This window comes from Prionailurus bengalensis, chromosome E1 (genome assembly GCF_016509475.1).
Source record: "Prionailurus bengalensis isolate Pbe53 chromosome E1, Fcat_Pben_1.1_paternal_pri, whole genome shotgun sequence".
Classification (NCBI taxonomy): Eukaryota; Metazoa; Chordata; class Mammalia; order Carnivora; family Felidae; genus Prionailurus; species Prionailurus bengalensis.
The window spans coordinates 36,931,836-36,949,577 of NC_057347.1; the positions used below are offsets into that span (position 1 = coordinate 36,931,836).

The 17,742-nt window shown below is 54.9% G+C and overlaps 1 protein-coding gene and 1 long non-coding RNA gene across 7 annotated transcripts; one reads left to right on the top strand and one right to left on the bottom strand.

Annotated features, from left to right (window-relative positions):
* Window positions 1-15: 15 nt before the first annotated feature.
* LOC122485431 lies at window positions 16-2,268 on the bottom strand. Its single transcript, XR_006297859.1, has 3 exons — window positions 1,511-2,268; window positions 1,130-1,230; window positions 16-104 (listed from the first exon to the last, which is right to left on the bottom strand). It is a non-coding gene; the product is annotated as an uncharacterized LOC122485431 (long non-coding RNA).
* A 14-nt stretch (window positions 2,269-2,282) lies between these two features.
* On the top strand, window positions 2,283-12,166 carry COPZ2 (COPI coat complex subunit zeta 2). Of its 6 annotated transcripts, XM_043584196.1 has the most exons (11): window positions 2,292-2,429; window positions 3,189-3,263; window positions 4,859-4,940; window positions 5,478-5,569; window positions 6,026-6,081; window positions 6,173-6,316; window positions 6,790-6,867; window positions 9,169-9,220; window positions 9,830-9,868; window positions 10,510-10,627; window positions 11,825-12,166. In XM_043584196.1, exons 1-10 carry the CDS (start codon window positions 2,319-2,321, stop codon window positions 10,579-10,581), a joined length of 801 nt encoding a protein of 266 aa, XP_043440131.1. In that variant the 5' UTR covers window positions 2,292-2,318; the 3' UTR covers window positions 10,582-10,627; window positions 11,825-12,166. The 6 variants fall into 6 exon arrangements, with proteins under 6 accessions (XP_043440135.1, XP_043440133.1, XP_043440131.1 ...); XM_043584197.1 differs by lacking the exon at window positions 10,510-10,627 and having other exon boundaries at window positions 2,294-2,429; XM_043584199.1 differs by lacking the exon at window positions 6,173-6,316 and having other exon boundaries at window positions 2,297-2,429.
* The last annotated feature ends 5,576 nt before the right edge of the window (window positions 12,167-17,742 follow it).

Genomic DNA, 17,742 nt, shown 5'->3' on the forward strand with positions numbered 1-17,742 from the left:
ATGCTTATTAAGTACCTGTCACATGGGAGGCCCTGTCCAGAGCCCCAGGGATTCCACAGTGAACCAGACAGACACATTATCTCTGTTCTCCTAGGACTCAAAGCCTGTTGGGGAGAAGGACCATACACATTTGTACGTAAGTAAATTCATAAAGACGATATTCAGAGATTGAGAAAGGTACAATGTAAGAAATCACTAGGGAGGCACCCCTGGCTGGCTCAAGTCGGTACAGCATCCAACTCTTGATCTCAGGGCCGTGAGTTCGAGCCCCACGTTGGGCATGGAGCCTATTTAAAGAATAATAATAACTCGGGGCACCTGGGTGACTCAGTCAGTTAAGCAGCCAGCTCTTGTTTTCTGCCCAGATCATGATCTCACAGGTTGGTGAGTCTGAGTCCTTTGTTGGGCTCCTCTCTGATAATGCAGAGCCTGCTTGGGACTCTCTCTCTCTCTCTCTCTCTCTCTCTCTCTCTCTCTCTCTCTCTGTGTTCCTCCCCCCAAAAAAAGAATAAATAAACTTAAAAAGAAAAAAAAAGAAAGAAAAAGACGAATTTGGTTTGAAAATTTTAAAAAAATAGCGGCAACTGGGTGGCTCAGTCGGTTAAGCATCTGATTTCAGCTCAGGTCATGAGTGGTTTGTGAGTTCGAGCCTTGCATTGGGTGAGCTCAAGTCATGTTTAGGGTGAGCAGGAGCCTCACTTCAAGTGAGCAAAGCCCTGCTTTCCGTGAAAACAAGCCCCACTTTGGGTGATCCCAGAGTCTCTCTCTCTCTCTCTCTCTGCCCCTCGCTCACTTGTGCCCTCCTGCTCTCTCAAAAAATAATAATAATAAGCGGCACCTGGGTGGCTCAGTTGGTTAAGTGTCTGACTCTAGATTTCAGCTCAGAGCATGATCTCACAGTTCATGAGTTCAAGCCCTGCATCAGGCTCTGTGTTGGCAGTGCAGAGCCTGCTTGGGATTCTCTCTCTCTCTCTCCCCTTTCTTTCTTCCCCTCCCCAGCTCTCTCTCTTTCAAAGTAAATCAACTTACAATACATAAATACAATCTTAAAAAAATTAAATAAATAAAGAGTAATAATAAATTAAATAAATAGAGTGCTGAGACAGAGAATGTGACAGGAGAGACCTACCAAGTTCGATTCCATGGGTTAGGTTCCCTTTGGTGATGAAGGTGACACTTGAATAGTGAGAAGATCTTTCTCAGCAGAGGAAGAGTCCCCTTGACAGGCATCTGGATGAGTGAGTGCAGCACACAGGGTAAGAGGCCTTGAGAAGAAGGGACAACCAATGTTGAGCCTGAAACCTGGTTCCGATCCCCAGTCAACTGAAGTCTTTATTAGCTGCACCATCCTGATAAGGTCACACAAAACCTGACTCTCCCCACCCCTTAAAATGTGGGTGACGGTACCTCCCTCACACGTGTGAGTTACATTTGGTGACGCCTGTGACAGTGTTTAAATGCAAAATACCTGCATGGTGTTGTTAGGGGTAAACGGGTAAGTACCACTCACTTTGTACCTCTGGAGTGTGAATTTCCCACTGGCCTTAAGTATCCTGAAGTGAACGTTTGAACTCCGGTATATTTAGACCAAAGAAACCAAAGCATGGCAACGCCTGATGCCTGGTGAAGCACTCGTGCTGCGAGGCATCTGTCCTGCCACAAACTGTCCTGTGTCTTGAGAGATTCGGCGGCGGGGGGGGGGGGGGAGGGGGGGGGTAGGAAGGGACCTCGGCTCCCTTCCTGAGGAGGGGGAGAAAGTATTTTGCATAAAAGGGTCTCCCCAGAACTGTTCTTGTCTGCTTTCACTCCTAGAACCTTCCCCTGAGACCCGAAGGATGATTCGAGATACTTGTCCCCGAGTTATCTACCAGGGGTCAAGAGACAAAACTGGGCTTTGGCCCCAGGACAGCCTGCGCACACCCGCGCAAACCCAACTCACGGGCCAGCGGGGAGGCAGGAGGGGAAAGCAGGGCTGGTCCCGGGGCAGCCTGACGCTTCGGAGAGCTCTGGACTTGGCCGAACCCAGAGGAGCGAGGAGCGGAGGAGAAGAGAGGGCAGGAGTGGGGTGAAGGGAGCTGGGCTGCGGGGCGCAGCGCGGAGTGGGCGGGAAGGCAGAGCGGGGCGGGCAGGAGGCAGGAAAGGACCACCGGGAACAGGAAAAGACACGCACAGCGGGGCACAGGGGGGGGGCGCCAGGCCTGCGGGCCGCGGGGACGGCGCAGGCGGCGGCCTCCGGGGGGCGGCCCGGCGGGCAGGGCGGGCCGGGCGGGCGGAGGCGGGGCGGCGGGCGGCGCTGTCAGCGCGAGGCGGCGAGCGGAATGCAGCGGCCGGAGGCCTGGCCACGTCCGCACCCGGGGGAGGGGGCCGCGGCGGCCCAGGCCGGGGGCCCGGCGCCGCCAGCCAGAGCCGGGGAGCCGGCGGGGCTGCGGGTACGGAGCGGGCGGGCGCCGGGGTCCCGGGCGGCGGGAGCTGGGCTGGGGGGGGGGGGGGGTCCGCCAACTCACGGCCCGCGCCCCCGCGCCCGGGAACTTGGGGCCCCCGCCCGGGGAGGGGTCCCGGGCCAGGGCAGGGGATAAAAAGTTCTACGGGCGCGGACCCGCGAGGAGGCCCGGCTTGAGCGCGCGTGGGGTGAAGTTCTGGATCAGTTCGGAGAGGTGATGGGCACGGCTTGGGGGTGGGGGTGGCCCGAGGTTCCGCCGGGAGGGGTGAGGAGTGGCGGGGTGGCCCGGGACTCCAGGTCCCACGGGCCGTCGGCTGACGTGCGTGCTTCTGGAGCCCCCCTCCCCGGGCCAGGGGGCTGGGGGCGCGCTGAGAGCGCGGGTCCAGCCTCGGCCCGGGGTTCGCTGGAAGGAGGAGGCTCGGCGCCGCTGTCCCCCCGGCCCAGGTTCTGTGATACACTCCGACTCGGGCTCTGGAGCAGTCAGTGCATGACAGAACTTGGGCCCGGACGGACCTTCTGCACCCAATGGGCACAGCGCCCACCCGGGGCCTGCAGTGGAACATCTGCCTGGGAGTGGAGCAGGCGCTGGAGTTGGCCCGTGTAGCACAGGGTTGGGCCAGAACCAGCTGTGGACCTTTGGGGTCGCTGGAGCCTGAGGATGGACCCCTGGGGCCAGCAGATGCCATAGAGCCAATGGCAGGGTGTCTGCCTTGAGTCAGGAGCCAACGGAGCTCTCCCCTGGTGTCAGTTGCAGGAACCTTCCCTCTACACCGTCAAGGCTGTTTTCATCCTAGATAATGACGGACACCGCCTCCTAGCCAAGGTAACCTCCCACCCTCACCAGAAGGCCCCTGAACACACGGTGCTCCAGCCCCCAAAACAGAAGTCCCCATCCCAGCTGACTCCCCTCTCAGGAGGACCCCACTGTGGGCTCTGTGATTCAGAGCAGCCGGGCTTAGACCCCCTCCAAAGATCATTCTGTGCATCCTCCTGCCTTGTCAGACAGACTGCTGGCCCCTGAAGTCCCCTCTTTCCGCTCACATTCCCTGAAATGTCTTCTTACCGTTCTTTCCACTGGCCAGCTGGACCTTGGGCATGGAAGGGACCTCCTGAGAGGTCAGTGGAGTGTTGAGCTTGGAGCCGAGGAGTCTTAGTCCCCAACTCTAAAGAGGCAACCTCTACTTTTCTCCTACAATTTGGTGAACACTGAGGATTTAGTCGGAGAAGTCTGAGAACATAGCTTAGAGATCTTAGAGACCAGACGATCCAACTTTTTCGTTTCATAAATGAAGACAATGTGGTCTAGAGAGCTAAATGAGTTGCCTGAGGTCACAAGTACCACTATCAGAACACAGATCTGAACTCAGGTATTCCGACCTGAAGCTCGGGAGGGTGCTTTTCACTACACCAACCATCCTGTTGTCCGGTATCTGTCCTCCGTGGCCTGGGGGAACCGAACTAGGATAATCCAGAAAATTAATGTCTGTCGTCAACACAATCAGCTACAGCAGGGCTATGGCACCTAAACTAGCTACGAAATGCCTTCTAGGTTTGTTTGTTTGTTTGTTTGTTTGTTTGTTTGGGACTGAAACTTTTTGTCTTCCTGGTATTCAAATGAACTTGCTCGCCACAGCAGTGGCCAGCAGGGAGGCAACTAAGATGCCTGCAGAGGGGACTACCAAGTGGCAAAATCCACGTCCAGAATGCTGAAAGCTCAGCCGACCACACTGTGCTCCAGCAGATGATCAGACGTGGATCAGCAATGCCTAGGCTCTAGGGCCTCCTCCCAGCGGGACCCATCCCTGTTCAGATTAAGAAACTGAGTCAGAGAAACGGGCTCACCAAAGCCAAACACGAAAGCATTGATTTAGTTAGCCGGTGGGTGCTGGGAACGTTCCCTTAAATACTTAGCCTTCCCCATAACCCTGTCTACAGTCAGACCCTGCTTGGCTCTGCCCCTTACAACTAGGAGATGTTGGGGGAGATCATCTGATTTCTTCATGCCTCAACTTCCCCATCAACAAAACGGGGATAATAAAGTAGCTGTCGTGACGGTGATGGTTGTCGCAAGGGCCCCCTGGCTCTGCCATCTTTCCTGCAGACTCCGCTTCCTGTAGAAACGGTGGGACCTAGTGGCCACCCCAGTCCTTAGCGCACAGCACATCTGCCAAATGGCCAAAAGCCGCCAGGAAATCAGGAGAGGGCTCCGAAAGGCAGGGCTTAAAATTCCTCTACTTCTTATGACGTTCTTTGCTTAAAATTTGTGTCTATGGGGAAACAGCGAGCATACGGCCTAAAGGGCAACAAACAGAGGAGATGGGGCTCTGGCTGGCCAGCACCTACATCCTCTGCCGCCCGTCCAGGGGGGATCCAGGCTCTGTGGAAACCTGTCACCCCTTCTCCTTCCCTTTCTCATAGTATTATGATGATACATTCCCCTCCTTGAAGGAGCAGATGGCCTTTGAGAAAAATGTCTTCAGCAAGACCAGCCGAACTGACAGTAAGTGTCTGCCTCTTCCTCGCTCAAAACTCTCAGATGCACTTCACCGTCCTCTCCATCTGGACACATCTGTCCCTACCAGCCATACGTACCCACAGGCCACCCCCTTTTTTCTCAGAGGTTCTTTTTCCTCTCCTTCCCAGCTGTTATTCTCTCCCTTCCTGTAGGGAACCTTCACTCCCGATCCCACTCTACCCCCCACCCCACCCCCCAACACGGCAAGACCTCTCTCTCGGCAGAAGAGGCCAGTGGCATTGTATGTCCCCACAAGGCATTGCACATAGTGGGGGTGGGGGGCGGGGGGCAGAAGTCAACCCTGCACTGGGTTTGTTGACTCCTCAGAATGAGGTGATCTCTAGAAATAGAGTAGAGCCTGGAGGAAAGGACACACAGCAGCCCGGTGGTAGTGTCCCTTGGGCTAGTCTTGTCAAGGGTTCCTTGGAAAGAGGAAGAAAAAGGGGGAGACAGGCAGAGCTGGAGATCAGGAGGAGGGACCCGGCAGAGGTGGCCAGACCTGAAAGCCCCCTCCACTTCTAGGTGACATTGCATTTTTCGGGGGCATGACCATCGTCTACAAGAGCAACATTGACCTCTTCCTGTATGTGGTGGGCTCCTCCCACGAGAATGAGGTGAATTCAGGAGGTTGGGGTGATGGGGAGGGTCTGTCTACGGCTCGGGCTCCGGGGTAGAAGCTGGGTTCTGAAGGCTCCTCATTGGTACCCTTCCTTCTAGGCTCTGGGGGATGGGGAGCAGCCAGAAGTGGCTCCTTCTGGGATGGTACATATCCACGGTGCCTCTTAGTATCCTTGGGAACCAGAAATGAAGTCCTCTGCAGGGAGTCTTTGCTTCTTCCTTAAAATAACACTGGGGAAGGGTACACTCAGTGTCCCACAGTGGGGCACTCCAGTGCTTCTCAGCCCATGCCAGGGAGGCACGCACGCCTGAGGTCCAGCTGCACTCAGTCTCCAGCCCTGTCCTCTCTGGAAAGGGACAGCTGCCCACACAGGTAGGCTCTGGATTCTCCGTTTGGCCTTCTTGACCTCAAGCTCTCGTGTTTTCCTCCTCCCGTCTCCACCCATCCTCAGCTGATGCTCATGTCTGTCCTCACCTGCCTGTTTGAGTCCCTGAACCACGTGTTAAGGTGAGTGAGGTCCTCTGCCCTCCAAGGCCCTCATCCCCTAGGCCTTGAGAGATCACAGAGGCAGGGCCCTTCCTCTGCTTTCCTCCTGAAGTCCCCAAAAGACTAAGACTGGAGCCAGAGCATCCGCCTCGAGGCCCCTGCCCTTCCCGGGACCACTGCGGTATCACCTAGAGCAGAGCCACCGGAGGGTTTGGCCAGAAAATGAGGTCCAGAGAAGCTGGGTGATTTGCCTGAGGTTGCAATCTGTTTACATCAGAACAGACACCCAAATTCCGTTTTGTTTTGTTTTTGTTCCTTGAAGTCCAGGGTGGTTTCCACTGCCTCCCCATTCAGTTACCTGGTATCTATGCCAGTGAACGTGGCTTGGGTAAATCAAACCAGGATAATCCAACCCTAAATGTCCACAGTCGAGACAATCAAGTATAGTGTGGCTGTGACATCTAACCTAGCCATGAAATGCATTAGGGGTCACTCGGGGGGTGTAATGTCAATGCCCCACGTGTGGGAGGTCGGGCAGAGGAGGGCCTAAGGAAGCAGACCTGCCCTCTGCTCAGGAATCCCTTGCCTAGGCGCTCCCTCACTGCCCTTGGTGTTCTCCTCCCCAGTGCTTGTCGGGGGTGGGGTGGGGGATGGGTGGAAGGAGAGAGAGTCTGCCTCATCTAGGCAGAAACGCAGCTCCTCACAGCCAGGAGCTTTGTCTGCCTTCAGGAAGAACGTGGAGAAGCGCTGGTTGCTGGAGAACATGGACGGAGCCTTCCTGGTGCTGGACGAGATTGTGGATGGCGGGTGAGGACCAGGGCCGGAGAGAAGAGGGGCTGCTCAGGGACACTCACAGCAGGAGGTGCCTTTGAGGGTCAACAGCACTAGATTGTACCAAGCACACTGTTGGCTCTCTGGCCAACTCTTCCCTCCCTGCCCCCCACCCCGGCGTATTCCCCGTGCTCCCATCCCCCCACCCCACTCACAAGGATGGAGGTTGATTTCAATGTTAGCCAAAGTCAAGCAAACAAGAAAGTCATCTGATGCTGAACACTCTGGCAGACTGTTGAAAGGCAGGGTTTGGGGAATGGTTTGATCTCCAGTGCCCAGAAAAAAAGGGGCAGCACAGGCCCCTGCCCCTCTCTGGAAGATCTCCCCCTACTGCCTGCATACCTCCCGCTCTTAGAGCTCCATTCCAACCTCAGCTAGATGCGTGACCTGGGCCACTGCTCATTCTGCCTCAGCCTTCCTTTCCTCGTCTTTCCGATGGGGATAGGGGACTGACTACCTTCCTCATAGGCAGTGGGGATTCAATGAGGCGAGGCAGGTGAAGTTCACGGCTCTGGGCTCTCGTTCAATAAACTGCTATGCTACCGCTATGCTAGGATGTTCGTGGGAAGCCGGGAGCTCTTGCGAGAAGGGTTGATTAGTGAATTTCCATGGGGTGGGGCGTTGATACTGAGGGAGAAAAGGAAATTCTGGCTCTGGGGCAAAGGATAACAGAAACCAATCACCTTAAAAACATGCCTCTTTCATAACATCCATTTTAGAGATGAGGAAACAGAGGTTCAGAAATTCAAGGGACCTTTCCAAGGTCCCATGACTAGGGAGCAGCAGGGCCAGGATCAAACACCATGTGCATGGTTCCAGAGACTGTGCTCTTTCCACGACACTACCACCACACACACTCTGGGAGATGGGGTACGGCGGGACTCCTTTCTCCTTCCCTCCTCCTTCCCTCTCTGTCGACTGCCTGTTGAGGCGAGGCCTTGTGCTAATTGCCAGAACCCCAAAGTGAGTGGGATAAGACGCAGGCTTCGTGGGACCGGAAGTATATGCAGTTTGGCGGAACCTCTTTAAGGAACACAGCCACACGCACGCGCGCGCCCACCCCCCCCCACACACACACAAATGCACACACTATTACAAATATGAAATGAAGTGCAGGGCCTTCGAAGAGCCCTTGGAAGGGAGGATGTAAGCTTTATATGCCTCCAGGTCTCTGAGCCCCCCTGAGGAACTCCGTTTCCCTCCAAGGAAAATCAGGGAATGTCAGTTGAGACAGTGCCAGAACTGGAACCTTGGCTGGGATGTTTCTGTATTTTTTTTTTAATGTTTATTTATTTTTGAGAGACAGAGCATGAATTGGGGAGGGGCAGAGAGAGGGAAACACAGAATCCGAAGCAGACTCTAGGCTCCGAGCTGTCCGCACAGAGCCCGACGTGGGGCTCAAACTCCCTAACGGCGAGATCATGACCTGAGCCAAAGTCGGACCCTTAACGGACTGAGCCACCCAGGCACCCCGGGATGTTTCTGTCTTATGGGTGAAAGGATCTCTGGTGAGGGGCTGCCAGGTGCCCCAGTGATAGGGCCTGGAAGAAGCTCTTCGAGAAGTATCTGTTCACTTCCCTGGGACTGGTATGAAAGAAAAACTCGGCGTCTGCATTGGAGGAGCCTCATTGAGTAAAGAGGGGCACTCGGTCAATCCCACTGCCTCTGCCCCACCCACAGCGACCAGCCCTCGCACCTGCACCCTGAAGCATCCTCACAACAGCTTCATAGTGCCCCCGCTGTGTCGTGAAAGACTGAGCAAAACTGAGCAAAGCCTGGAAACCTGGGTCTATCGAAACGGAAGGCAGATTTCTTATTTTATCTGTTCCACTACTTTCGTGTACAGTATGACCCTGTGGCGTAGAATAAGAGTGAAACAAAATGGGATCCCCAGGGGCCTCCCTTCCTTCACCGCATCTGAATCCCTCCCTACACCCAGAATGCGAATAGAACTTTTCAGAGCTCAAAGGTTTTCCGTCTCTGCTTTTGACCCTCTGACCATTCTAGACCGGCCTGCCCTCACCCCGTTTCAAAGCTTTTGCCCAGTGACGACCAAGTGTGTGACCAGGTTTGATGTGGAGAGGAACAAAAGCTGAGGGCTGTCCACAGTAAGGGAGAGTTCTGGCTGAGGAATACCAGGGGGAGAGGACCCCCGGGAGGGGGGCTGCTGCAGGATGCAGTAAGGGGGGTGGGGGTCAGAGGGAGGAGGCTTAGCAGGGGGAAGAGGCAGAGGGGAGTGTCATGGCATTGATTTTCCTCCTGGTTTCTCTCTTGTAGTGTGATTCTGGAGAGCGACCCCCAGCAAGTGATCCAGAAGGTGAATTTTAGGGTAAGAATTTTCCTGCATGCCCCTCACTCCCATCTCCCCCAGGCTGCCCTTCCCACCCTCGCCACCCCCTATCCTCCTGGCGCAGGCGGGATGCTAGGAACCCAGACTCTTCCAGCAGAAGCAACTACTAGTTTTCGGGGGGGGGGGGGGATGGCAGTTAGTATAAGCGATCTCCTCCTGCCCTCCCCCCTTTAGAATTCCCAAGTACCTCACCATCCTCCCCAGTGGCAAGTATGGACTGGGGAAAGAAAGAAAGTCACCAAAAGGCACCAGATGGCTGCCTTGGCCTTGAGTTTGGAGAGTGGAGGTACAGATAGACCCTCCCTGCCTAGTTTGGCTTCTCATGTCTGGATGAAACCTTTTCTCCCATCTTTATTCCCTTCATGCCCTTGCTCCCCATACACCCATTGACGGGCCCCGGGGTCCTGGCTTCCAAGTGGCAGGCCGTGGGGCTTCCCCTCACCGGTGATACAGGTGCAGTTCTGGCTCCCCTAACCACCGCACCACCCCACCACCTCCTCTGAAGCCCCCTTTCCCTTCCTTCACCTCCCTTTCTTTACCCAATGCCCTCTCCCGGTCTGACCACTCTCTGACACTGCTTCCCCGCAGGCAGATGACAGCAGCCTGACTGAACAGAGCGTGGCCCAGGTAGGCCCCCGTTGTCTGCCTTGGCCAGGAATGGGACAGAGGAAGCCTCCCAGGGGGACCCAGTGGGACTATCAAGGCTGACAAGTTAGGGGTGCAGGAGGGAAGGGATGAGGCAGTGACAGGCCATCTCTCAGAGAGAGTCACTGGAGGTTTCCAGAGTCTCCAAGATGGCACAGAGCTGGGCATTAATAAATGATGCATGCCTTACTAGCAACCCACCTCATCTGGCTTGGTGTAGTTGGCTGAAAAACCAGGGTCGTGAGCAACCACGCTGGAGGTGGCTGGGTCACTTGTCCCCCGAAGCATTCTGGGGACTTATGGGCCCCCAAACCCAGAAGGGATAGCAAATAGGAGTTTTCCTGCCACCTCACCCCTTGCTGTTCAGGGTTTCTGCTGGGGTTGTTAAGGGACCCTCAAATCTGTGACAGGATCTAACCACCTCCACTCGCCACTTGCCACCTTGCCCCTGAATGACCTGGTTGTGGAACAGCCTGTCCCGGCCAGTCTCCTGCATGGTACTATCTGGGATGCATGTGCGGCCGGGCGCCGGTTCCTGGATCTGTGGCCCGACTGGTTCCACAGCTGTGCAAACTTCCTGCTTGTCAGGCCGACTGCTTGACCTCCATTCTGTCTGCCCACAGGTCTCTCTGCCCAGACTAATCCTGCTTTTATGGAACTTCCTGCCCTCGTGCACTAACTACCTCCTGCTGTGATAGCTAAGGCAGAGATGGACCCAAGCCATCCCGTGTGGAGCCCCAGGTGTGCTGCCCCCTTCCTTTACTGCCTTTGCCGCTCCAGCAAACTGCCATGCGGCTCCCTCCTCCCAGGTCCCGGTGCCTCCTCGCACCTTACCGGGAAGAGGGAGCCACATGGCAGTTTCTCAGGCCAGAAAGAGGTTGGAGAGCAATGAGCAGAGCAGTTGAGAACACAGGCGCTGGTGGCAGTCATCCCAGGATGTACGTACGTCCCGCCCTACCCCCTGCAAGCTGGGTGACCCACAGCCAGTTACCCAACCTCTCGGGGCCCCCACATAATCACAGGACGCTCCTCTTAGAGTTACTATGAGAATCAGAAAAGCAAATGCATGGAAAGCTCTTTAGCCCGGCTCCTCTATTTTTTTCTGAAAGGGGAAAGAATGAAGACCTGGCAAGTTAATGGAATTCTTGAGTAAAAAAACCAAGGGAGCTGTAGGTAGTGAATGCGAGATGAGGGGAAGGTTAAGTTTCTGGCTGGGACTACAGGAGAACCCCAGGGCCGGGCTGTCTCCGAGAGAGAAGGGGGACTGTGCAGGAAGAAGGGACTTCAGTGGAGGGGAATGAGGCTTGATGGCTGGAGGGATGAACTGAAGGACATACCTGGGGTCCCCACCGTGTTGCCACTGTGTGTGCACAGTCGAATGCATTTGTCAAAGTCCCGGACCGAGGCAGTTTTCCCCAGCAGGATGTGAGAATGACCGCATCTGAGTGCAGGTGTCCCGGGACAGCACTGGGCCAGCCCGCTTTGCCAGCTGTGCCACATCAGCAGCGGGTTGGGGTGGGGTGTTGAGGATACACTGCCAGCTGAGACCAGAGCTAGGGGTTTGCTGAGGTGTCTGGGCACAGGAAGTGTCTGGCCTGGGCCTAGTCTCTGCCTAGACGTGGCACTGTGGGCGGGCGCTCGCGTGGCGTGCCGCGGGTAGACGGGGCCTGCAGCCACACCCAGGGCGGCAGAGGCACGATCGGTGGAGGGCCCGGCAGGCTCCGGCCTGGGCCGGGAGCTGGCTGCAGCCAGTTTGGACTGCTCTGTTGCTGGCCTAGCCCCACTTAAGCCTGGCGGAGATGAGCTGGTGCCACCTAGTGACGAAGGGTCACAGGGACACTTAGGAAAAGTGGGCTCGTAGACCTGGCCCTCACTGCAGTGTTAAGGCGCTTGATAGTCCCCCTCTCAATTCTTTCAACCTTATTCCCTATCCCCCAGGTTCTTCAGTCTGCCAAGGAACAAATTAAATGGTCATTACTGAAATGAAGGCTGTGCATTCAGGGCTCCCTGCCCCCAGGGCATTTCCCCAATCCTGGCAAAAGCTGAAAGACCTCCGGAGAGGAGAGACCCCTCTGTCCCCCTAGGCTCTCCCAGAACTGACTCCTGAGGTCTCCGGCCAGGGACTCTGAGACGCAAAGATTTGGCTTCAGAAGTGACTCACCCCTTCTCACTGCCCTGACCTGCCCCTTGGGCCATGAGAACCAGCTGAGCTGCCTTAACTCAGACCTTAGGCATCCTTGGCCCCAGAACCCTAAATAAACCTGCTTTGTCTCCTGTCAATGGTCTCCTTCTCTCCTGGCCTGAGAAGTGTGTATAAGTTCTGATAAGGGCTCCTGCACTCCCTGTGGCTCATCTTCAGGATGCCCAGTGCCAGGCTGTCCCGGCAGTAACCCTGTGGTCGCGATCGGGAAGGGGGTGGGTCAAGGGAAAGGGGACGATTTACCTTCCTGAGGGGGTGTGACACTAACACCACGGAGCCCCGTGTGTGTGATGAGAAGAGCCAAATATGATTGTGTGGCACGGTAAAAAATAATGGGTTGGGGCACCTGGGTGGCTCAGTCTGTTGAGCGTCTGATTTCAGCTCAGCTCATGATCTCACAGTCTGTGAGTTCAAGCCCGCGTCGGGCTCTGTGCTGACAGCTCAGAGCCTGGAGCTTCGGATTCTGTGTCTCCCTTTCTCTCTGCCCCTCCCCTGCTCATGCTCGGTCTCTGTCTCTCTCTCAAAAATTAACATTAAAAAAAAATTTTTTTTAAGTAATAATGGGTGATATGGCGCACATTTGGGGAAAACAATACAAAAGACGGTACACACATAGTGACCCTGTTGGGGATTCTTTACGTCATTTTCTCCATTCCCAGCTTCCAAAAGGGAAGGGCGTAAGGCTTCCTCTAGACAAACTGAGCAACAACACGCCCGTTTTTCTTGGCTTGACCCGTACCGCGTAATTCCTATTACTAGCATACATCTTCGGCACTAGAGCCCTGCAAGCGTACCACGGCTGGGCCTGGAGGCTGGCGGCGAGGAAGCATCAACCAGCCCCCACCATGCGTGTGTGTCCAGAGCACCCAGTGAGTTCCAGAGCGTGTGAATGAAGCGTTGCAGGTCCGGAGGATGAGGAGAGAAGGGGCGGGGGGGGAGGGGGGGGGGAGTATCCCAGAGGAAAACGGGAAGGTGGAGCGACTTCCTAGGAGACGTGACTCCCCTTCTTTCGCTTCGTCCCAGAACCGCCCGTTTTTCCCTTTCTCTGACGCCTACCCTTTCTGCGTCTCTGTGTCCTCTACGGTGCCTAAGGGTCCCTCCCGGGACAGCTCAGGGACCTCGATACCTTTTTAAGAGCAACTGGCAGGTAAACGCCCCGCCGAGACCCCGCCCCTGCCCCGCCCCTCGCCGGCACGCGGCGCCGCAGGGAGCCCCGCCCCAGGACCGCATCCGCGATCCTACAGCGCCACCTGGAGGGAAAGGCAGGAAACGCTCTCCCTCCGGGTCCTGCTCCCCTGACTAACTCCGCCTCCAGGGCGGGACCAACCCCCTGCTCCTAAGTTCCCCCCGGGCCTCCTATCCCTGACAACAGGGCGTTGCCCTAGCAACCAGCACGCTTGACCCGCCCTGCGAGTCCCGTGCCAGCTCGGACACACGAATTTCTGCCAGCCACTACCGTAAGAGAGCAGCGAGGCTTGGATGTTAATAGAAGCTGTCTCTGCGGGTTACCACGTCCTACATTATAAAACACCCTAAGATTGGATATTTATAATGGCCGTGACTTCTTCTGTAATTAGAGAAAATGATAAAGATATAGTTATATAAACAAATACGTTGTAGGCACTGTCTACATAACCCATTCCAGTAAATAATGCAAAAAGGCAACTCTGAAAGGGAAAAAAGAATATGCAGTTAAATGCTGTAGAGTTCAGGGGCCAGTGTGGCGACGGGAAATGAGAACTTCTCCCCGAATACTTTGGCAAATATGCGGCCTCATCCGGTGCCCGGCTCCATCCACTACCTCTAAACGACCGCAAGGTCGAGAGGGGCAAATTAGCTTCCTAGCAACCCGGTCGCGCCTGCCCAGGCCCTGTAATTCCAGTTATGCAGGGACTGGAATGGGAAGTCCTGACCCTTCACACAAACAGCCTCACCGAATTCCTGTGGACTATGCGATGCTATCCCCATTTTACGGAGGGGCAACACCGAGGCTCTGAAAGTTAAACTGCAGCAGTTTCCGCAAAGCCCGGCTCGGGAAGGAGAACTGCTGGAGACAGGTGGCTTTCCCGCGCCCCCTGACGCAGGGCCACACAGGGACTGTACTGGGTTAAGAGGAATGAGCGGAGGGGGCATAGTAACGCAGAGAGACGACAGGAAAGGTGTCCTCGCCCGCTGTTGACTAAAGACTACGGGGAAGGGAGGTGCAGCAAAGCAGCCGACCCACGCCCGCGGCGGGGAAAGGACGGCGCCGAGAAGGCAGCGGAAGCCGGGCAGCGTGGGCAGGGAGGGCGAGCTACTCCTTCCCGGGGATCTCAAGTCTGCTGGCCCGGCCCTCGGGGGGCCGAGACGGAAAGTCTGCTGCGTCCCCGGGCCCCTTGGCGCCCGCAGCCCCGTGGAGCCGCCAGAACGGCGGGCCTGGCGGTCTGCCTAGAGCTCTGCCCGCCCGCACGCACCCGCTTTCCCGCAGATCGCCTCATTAGCGCTGCCCCGGCCCGGAGCCGGCCGCCGCAGAGGGGAGCGCGCAGCACCCGGCAGGCGGGGGCGCCGTCTGCCGGGGACCGGGTTTCGGGAAGGGCGGCCGGCGGTTCCCGGCGGGAGCGGCCGCGGAAGCCGGGTCTTCCAGTCTGTTCTCATCCCCAGGGGCCCTCCCCGTCTTTCTGCTTCCCCCTCCCCCTCGCCCTCTTGGGCGACCCAGCGGGTCTCTCGAGTGTATAAGGGGAAGGGGACTTCAGGGCACTCCCTTTCTCCTGCAGAATGGGCACCGGGGCAAGTCAGAAACCGAGACTGTCTGGCTTGGGTCCAGACAAGAGGGCGCACACAGAAGCACTGGCCCCAGGACTCTGCTCGCAGGAGGAACACTCGCCGCACCTAAACCGGGCTAGGGACATGGTACCGCCAGGCCTTCGGGGTCCCTTTACGCCACCCAGAGCTGGTGGCTCCATTTCCCTCTACGCGCGCCCCCAGCTTTCTGGCCATTGGCTGGCAGGAAGGCAGAGCTGGTCGGATTGGCTTGCGTTAAGACAGTGATGGATGGCTCCCCGTTGGCTGGACCTTCGCGGAACAGAGGATGTCTTTGCTGGGAGGCCCAGATCCGCTAAGGAGGAGCCAACCGGGCGGGGGATGAACTAGAGACCCGCCTAAGCTCACACTTTCTGCCCTAAATCTACCTTAGAAACTAGAGAGAGAGAGAGAAATCTTACCTCTGAATTTCCAGTAAATACCTCTTTAACTCCAGAACCTGATGTAGGCAAAGTTGAAATTTTTACCCAAAACAGGGTTGGCACAAACCTACAGGCCTCCCTTTCCCTCTAGATAGGGTCTCCTTCATTTAACAATATTCGTGCGGGGCGCCTGGGTGGCGCAGTCGGTTAAGCGTCCGACTTCAGCCAGGTCACGATCTCGCGGTCCGTGAGTTCGAGCCCCGCGTCAGGCTCTGGGCTGATGGCTCAGAGCCTGGAGCCTGTTTCCGATTCTGTGTCTCCCCATCTCTCTGCCCCTCCCCCGTTCATGCTCTGTCTCTCTCTGTCCCAAAAATAAATAAACGTTGAAAAGAAAAACTAAAAAACAAAACAAAACAATATTCGTGCATTATATTCATTCATTCATTCAAGTGTTTGAGTGTTTGCCATGAGCCAGGTACTAGGCAAAGAAGAGACGGAGACTGATTTGCAAGTGATAGACTCCAGACTTGGCAGTGGGGTAGGGGTGGAGGGGTAAAAGTAGAAAATGGTTTTGACATCTATAAATACTAAATACTAAAACTGGAAAATATCGTAGATGAGGACCCAAAGAAACGAGAGCCGTTGTGAGATACATGTGGACTTTATCCTCTGTTAAGTAGATGAGTGGCGTTCCCCAAGGTGGACCCTTTGGTAAGAAAAGCAATACTGATTGATGCAAAATAATAATAATAACAATAATAATAAATTCACTTTCGTTTGGAGAGAATTGTTTCAACAGGCATTTGCTGTCTGTTCTGAGCAGGTCACCTTGCTGGAGGGTGGTGGGAGCTTCTAAGAAGAATTGCAAGACACAGCTCCTGATCTGACTGGGAACAAAGTTACATATTTGTAATTTGCAGAAATTGTAAATATCGACAGAGGAGATGGCGTGTTACACCGCGCTTTGTTCTGCGGAAAGAAGTCAGGGAAAGAGACACTACAAAGGGAACAATATTATCTGCAAAGCAGAAGGCAGAGAATCTTTGGCTAAAGACTTGCGGGTAAATGTAGCTGGAATGGGTGTGTGCATCTCTGTGAGGAGGACTGGGGTGTGTTGAGACAGGAGACTTCTGCCTAGACAGGTGGCTCCTGGATGGAGGTGAGGGTTGAATGCCATGTGCTGAAGAGTAATGACCACATGCTGAGTTTACTACTATTCTGTCCACCCCAGAAACAGTGTGGGTCTCAAAACACCCAAACAAGGCAGATACCGTTAGCCTTCTTTTTACATCTGAGGGACCTGAGTGGATAATTTGCCTCATGGCACAGAGGTGAGATTTAAGCCCATACTGGTCTGACTCCGTTGCCCGTTGCTTTTTGCCCACAGAGCCAAGGAGCCTGGCTTATATTCTGAAGGCTATAGGGAGCCACTGAAGATTTCTCAAGCAATTAAGTGATAGCAACTCTGTGTTCTGAGCAAGACTCTTTGAGCAATGTGAAATGTGGATTGAAGAGGCCAGAATTTAGGGTCAGTGTATGACTCACAGAAGGCCATTGTTTTCACTACACCCATTTCTCATTCTTTACTTAAATCAGCGCCACCCACTGAGGCTGAGGATCTCACCAAACAGCTTGCAGAAATCAGAGTTCCGTTCGGAGTTTGATGCGGAATTTGAGTTGGTGCTTTTGAATTAATTCAGATAATTCCAGGTTATCATTCCAAAACAGAGCTTCCAAAGGGACCACTTCGTTAGGGACGATGATTTGGATATTTAGGTCCTAAAATGTGTGTTAAGCAGTAATAAATTCACAGTGTAGCTTATATGTTTGGTACTCTCTTATCATCCTCACCTACTCCCAGTCTGAAAACACACACACACACACACACACACACATACACGCACACACATACTGAAAAAAAAAAAGAGAACCTGATTCCGTTAGACCAGACCCACATTTTCTTTTTATTCAGACACCTCACCTGATTTTTAAGGCATTGAAATATGTATCTTATTCTCCTGGCTGCAATGAGCCCTCATCCAGAAAAACTTGAGGAAAGAAGAAAATTCTGAAACTCATGGAGGCCCCTACCCCCAGGCAACAGCTCCTTAGTGACTGACAGGGGTTACTGAGGTGGGTCTGTTGGGGACGTATGGGGCAGATTAAGTAGAGACAGGGTTTCACTGACAGAATGACTGGAAGAGACTGGCCTCAGCCGCTTTGGGTCCGGTGGGTTAGGAATCATCCCTACCACTCCAGAGGGTCCAGCCCTGTGTTCAAAAGGCTGGGAGGAGCCTCCTGGAACGTTCTCTCCTAAGAGATGACTGGGAAAGTCCAGAATTCAGAACTTGGTTATGGGAAGCAGATGAGATTTTGAAAACTGAGACCAAAAATTATCTCCACCTTCTCTGAATGGCTGCAAGTAGTATCGCCTCTCACAGATCTGCCCAGAAGATGGTGCTGTAAGACAAGACCCACTTCTTTCTTGCCCGGCT

Excerpts from the sequence above, each read along its gene's own strand:
- COPZ2 (XM_043584196.1), top strand. The coding sequence starts at position 2,319 with ATGCAGCGGCCGGAGGCCTGGCCACGTCCGCACCCGGGGGAGGGGGCC. Across the intron at positions 3,264-4,858 it reads GACACCGCCTCCTAGCCAAG|TATTATGATGATACATTCCC; the intron begins GTAACCTCCCAC and ends CCTTTCTCATAG. Across the intron at positions 9,869-10,509 it reads CTGAACAGAGCGTGGCCCAG|GTCTCTCTGCCCAGACTAAT; the intron begins GTAGGCCCCCGT and ends GTCTGCCCACAG.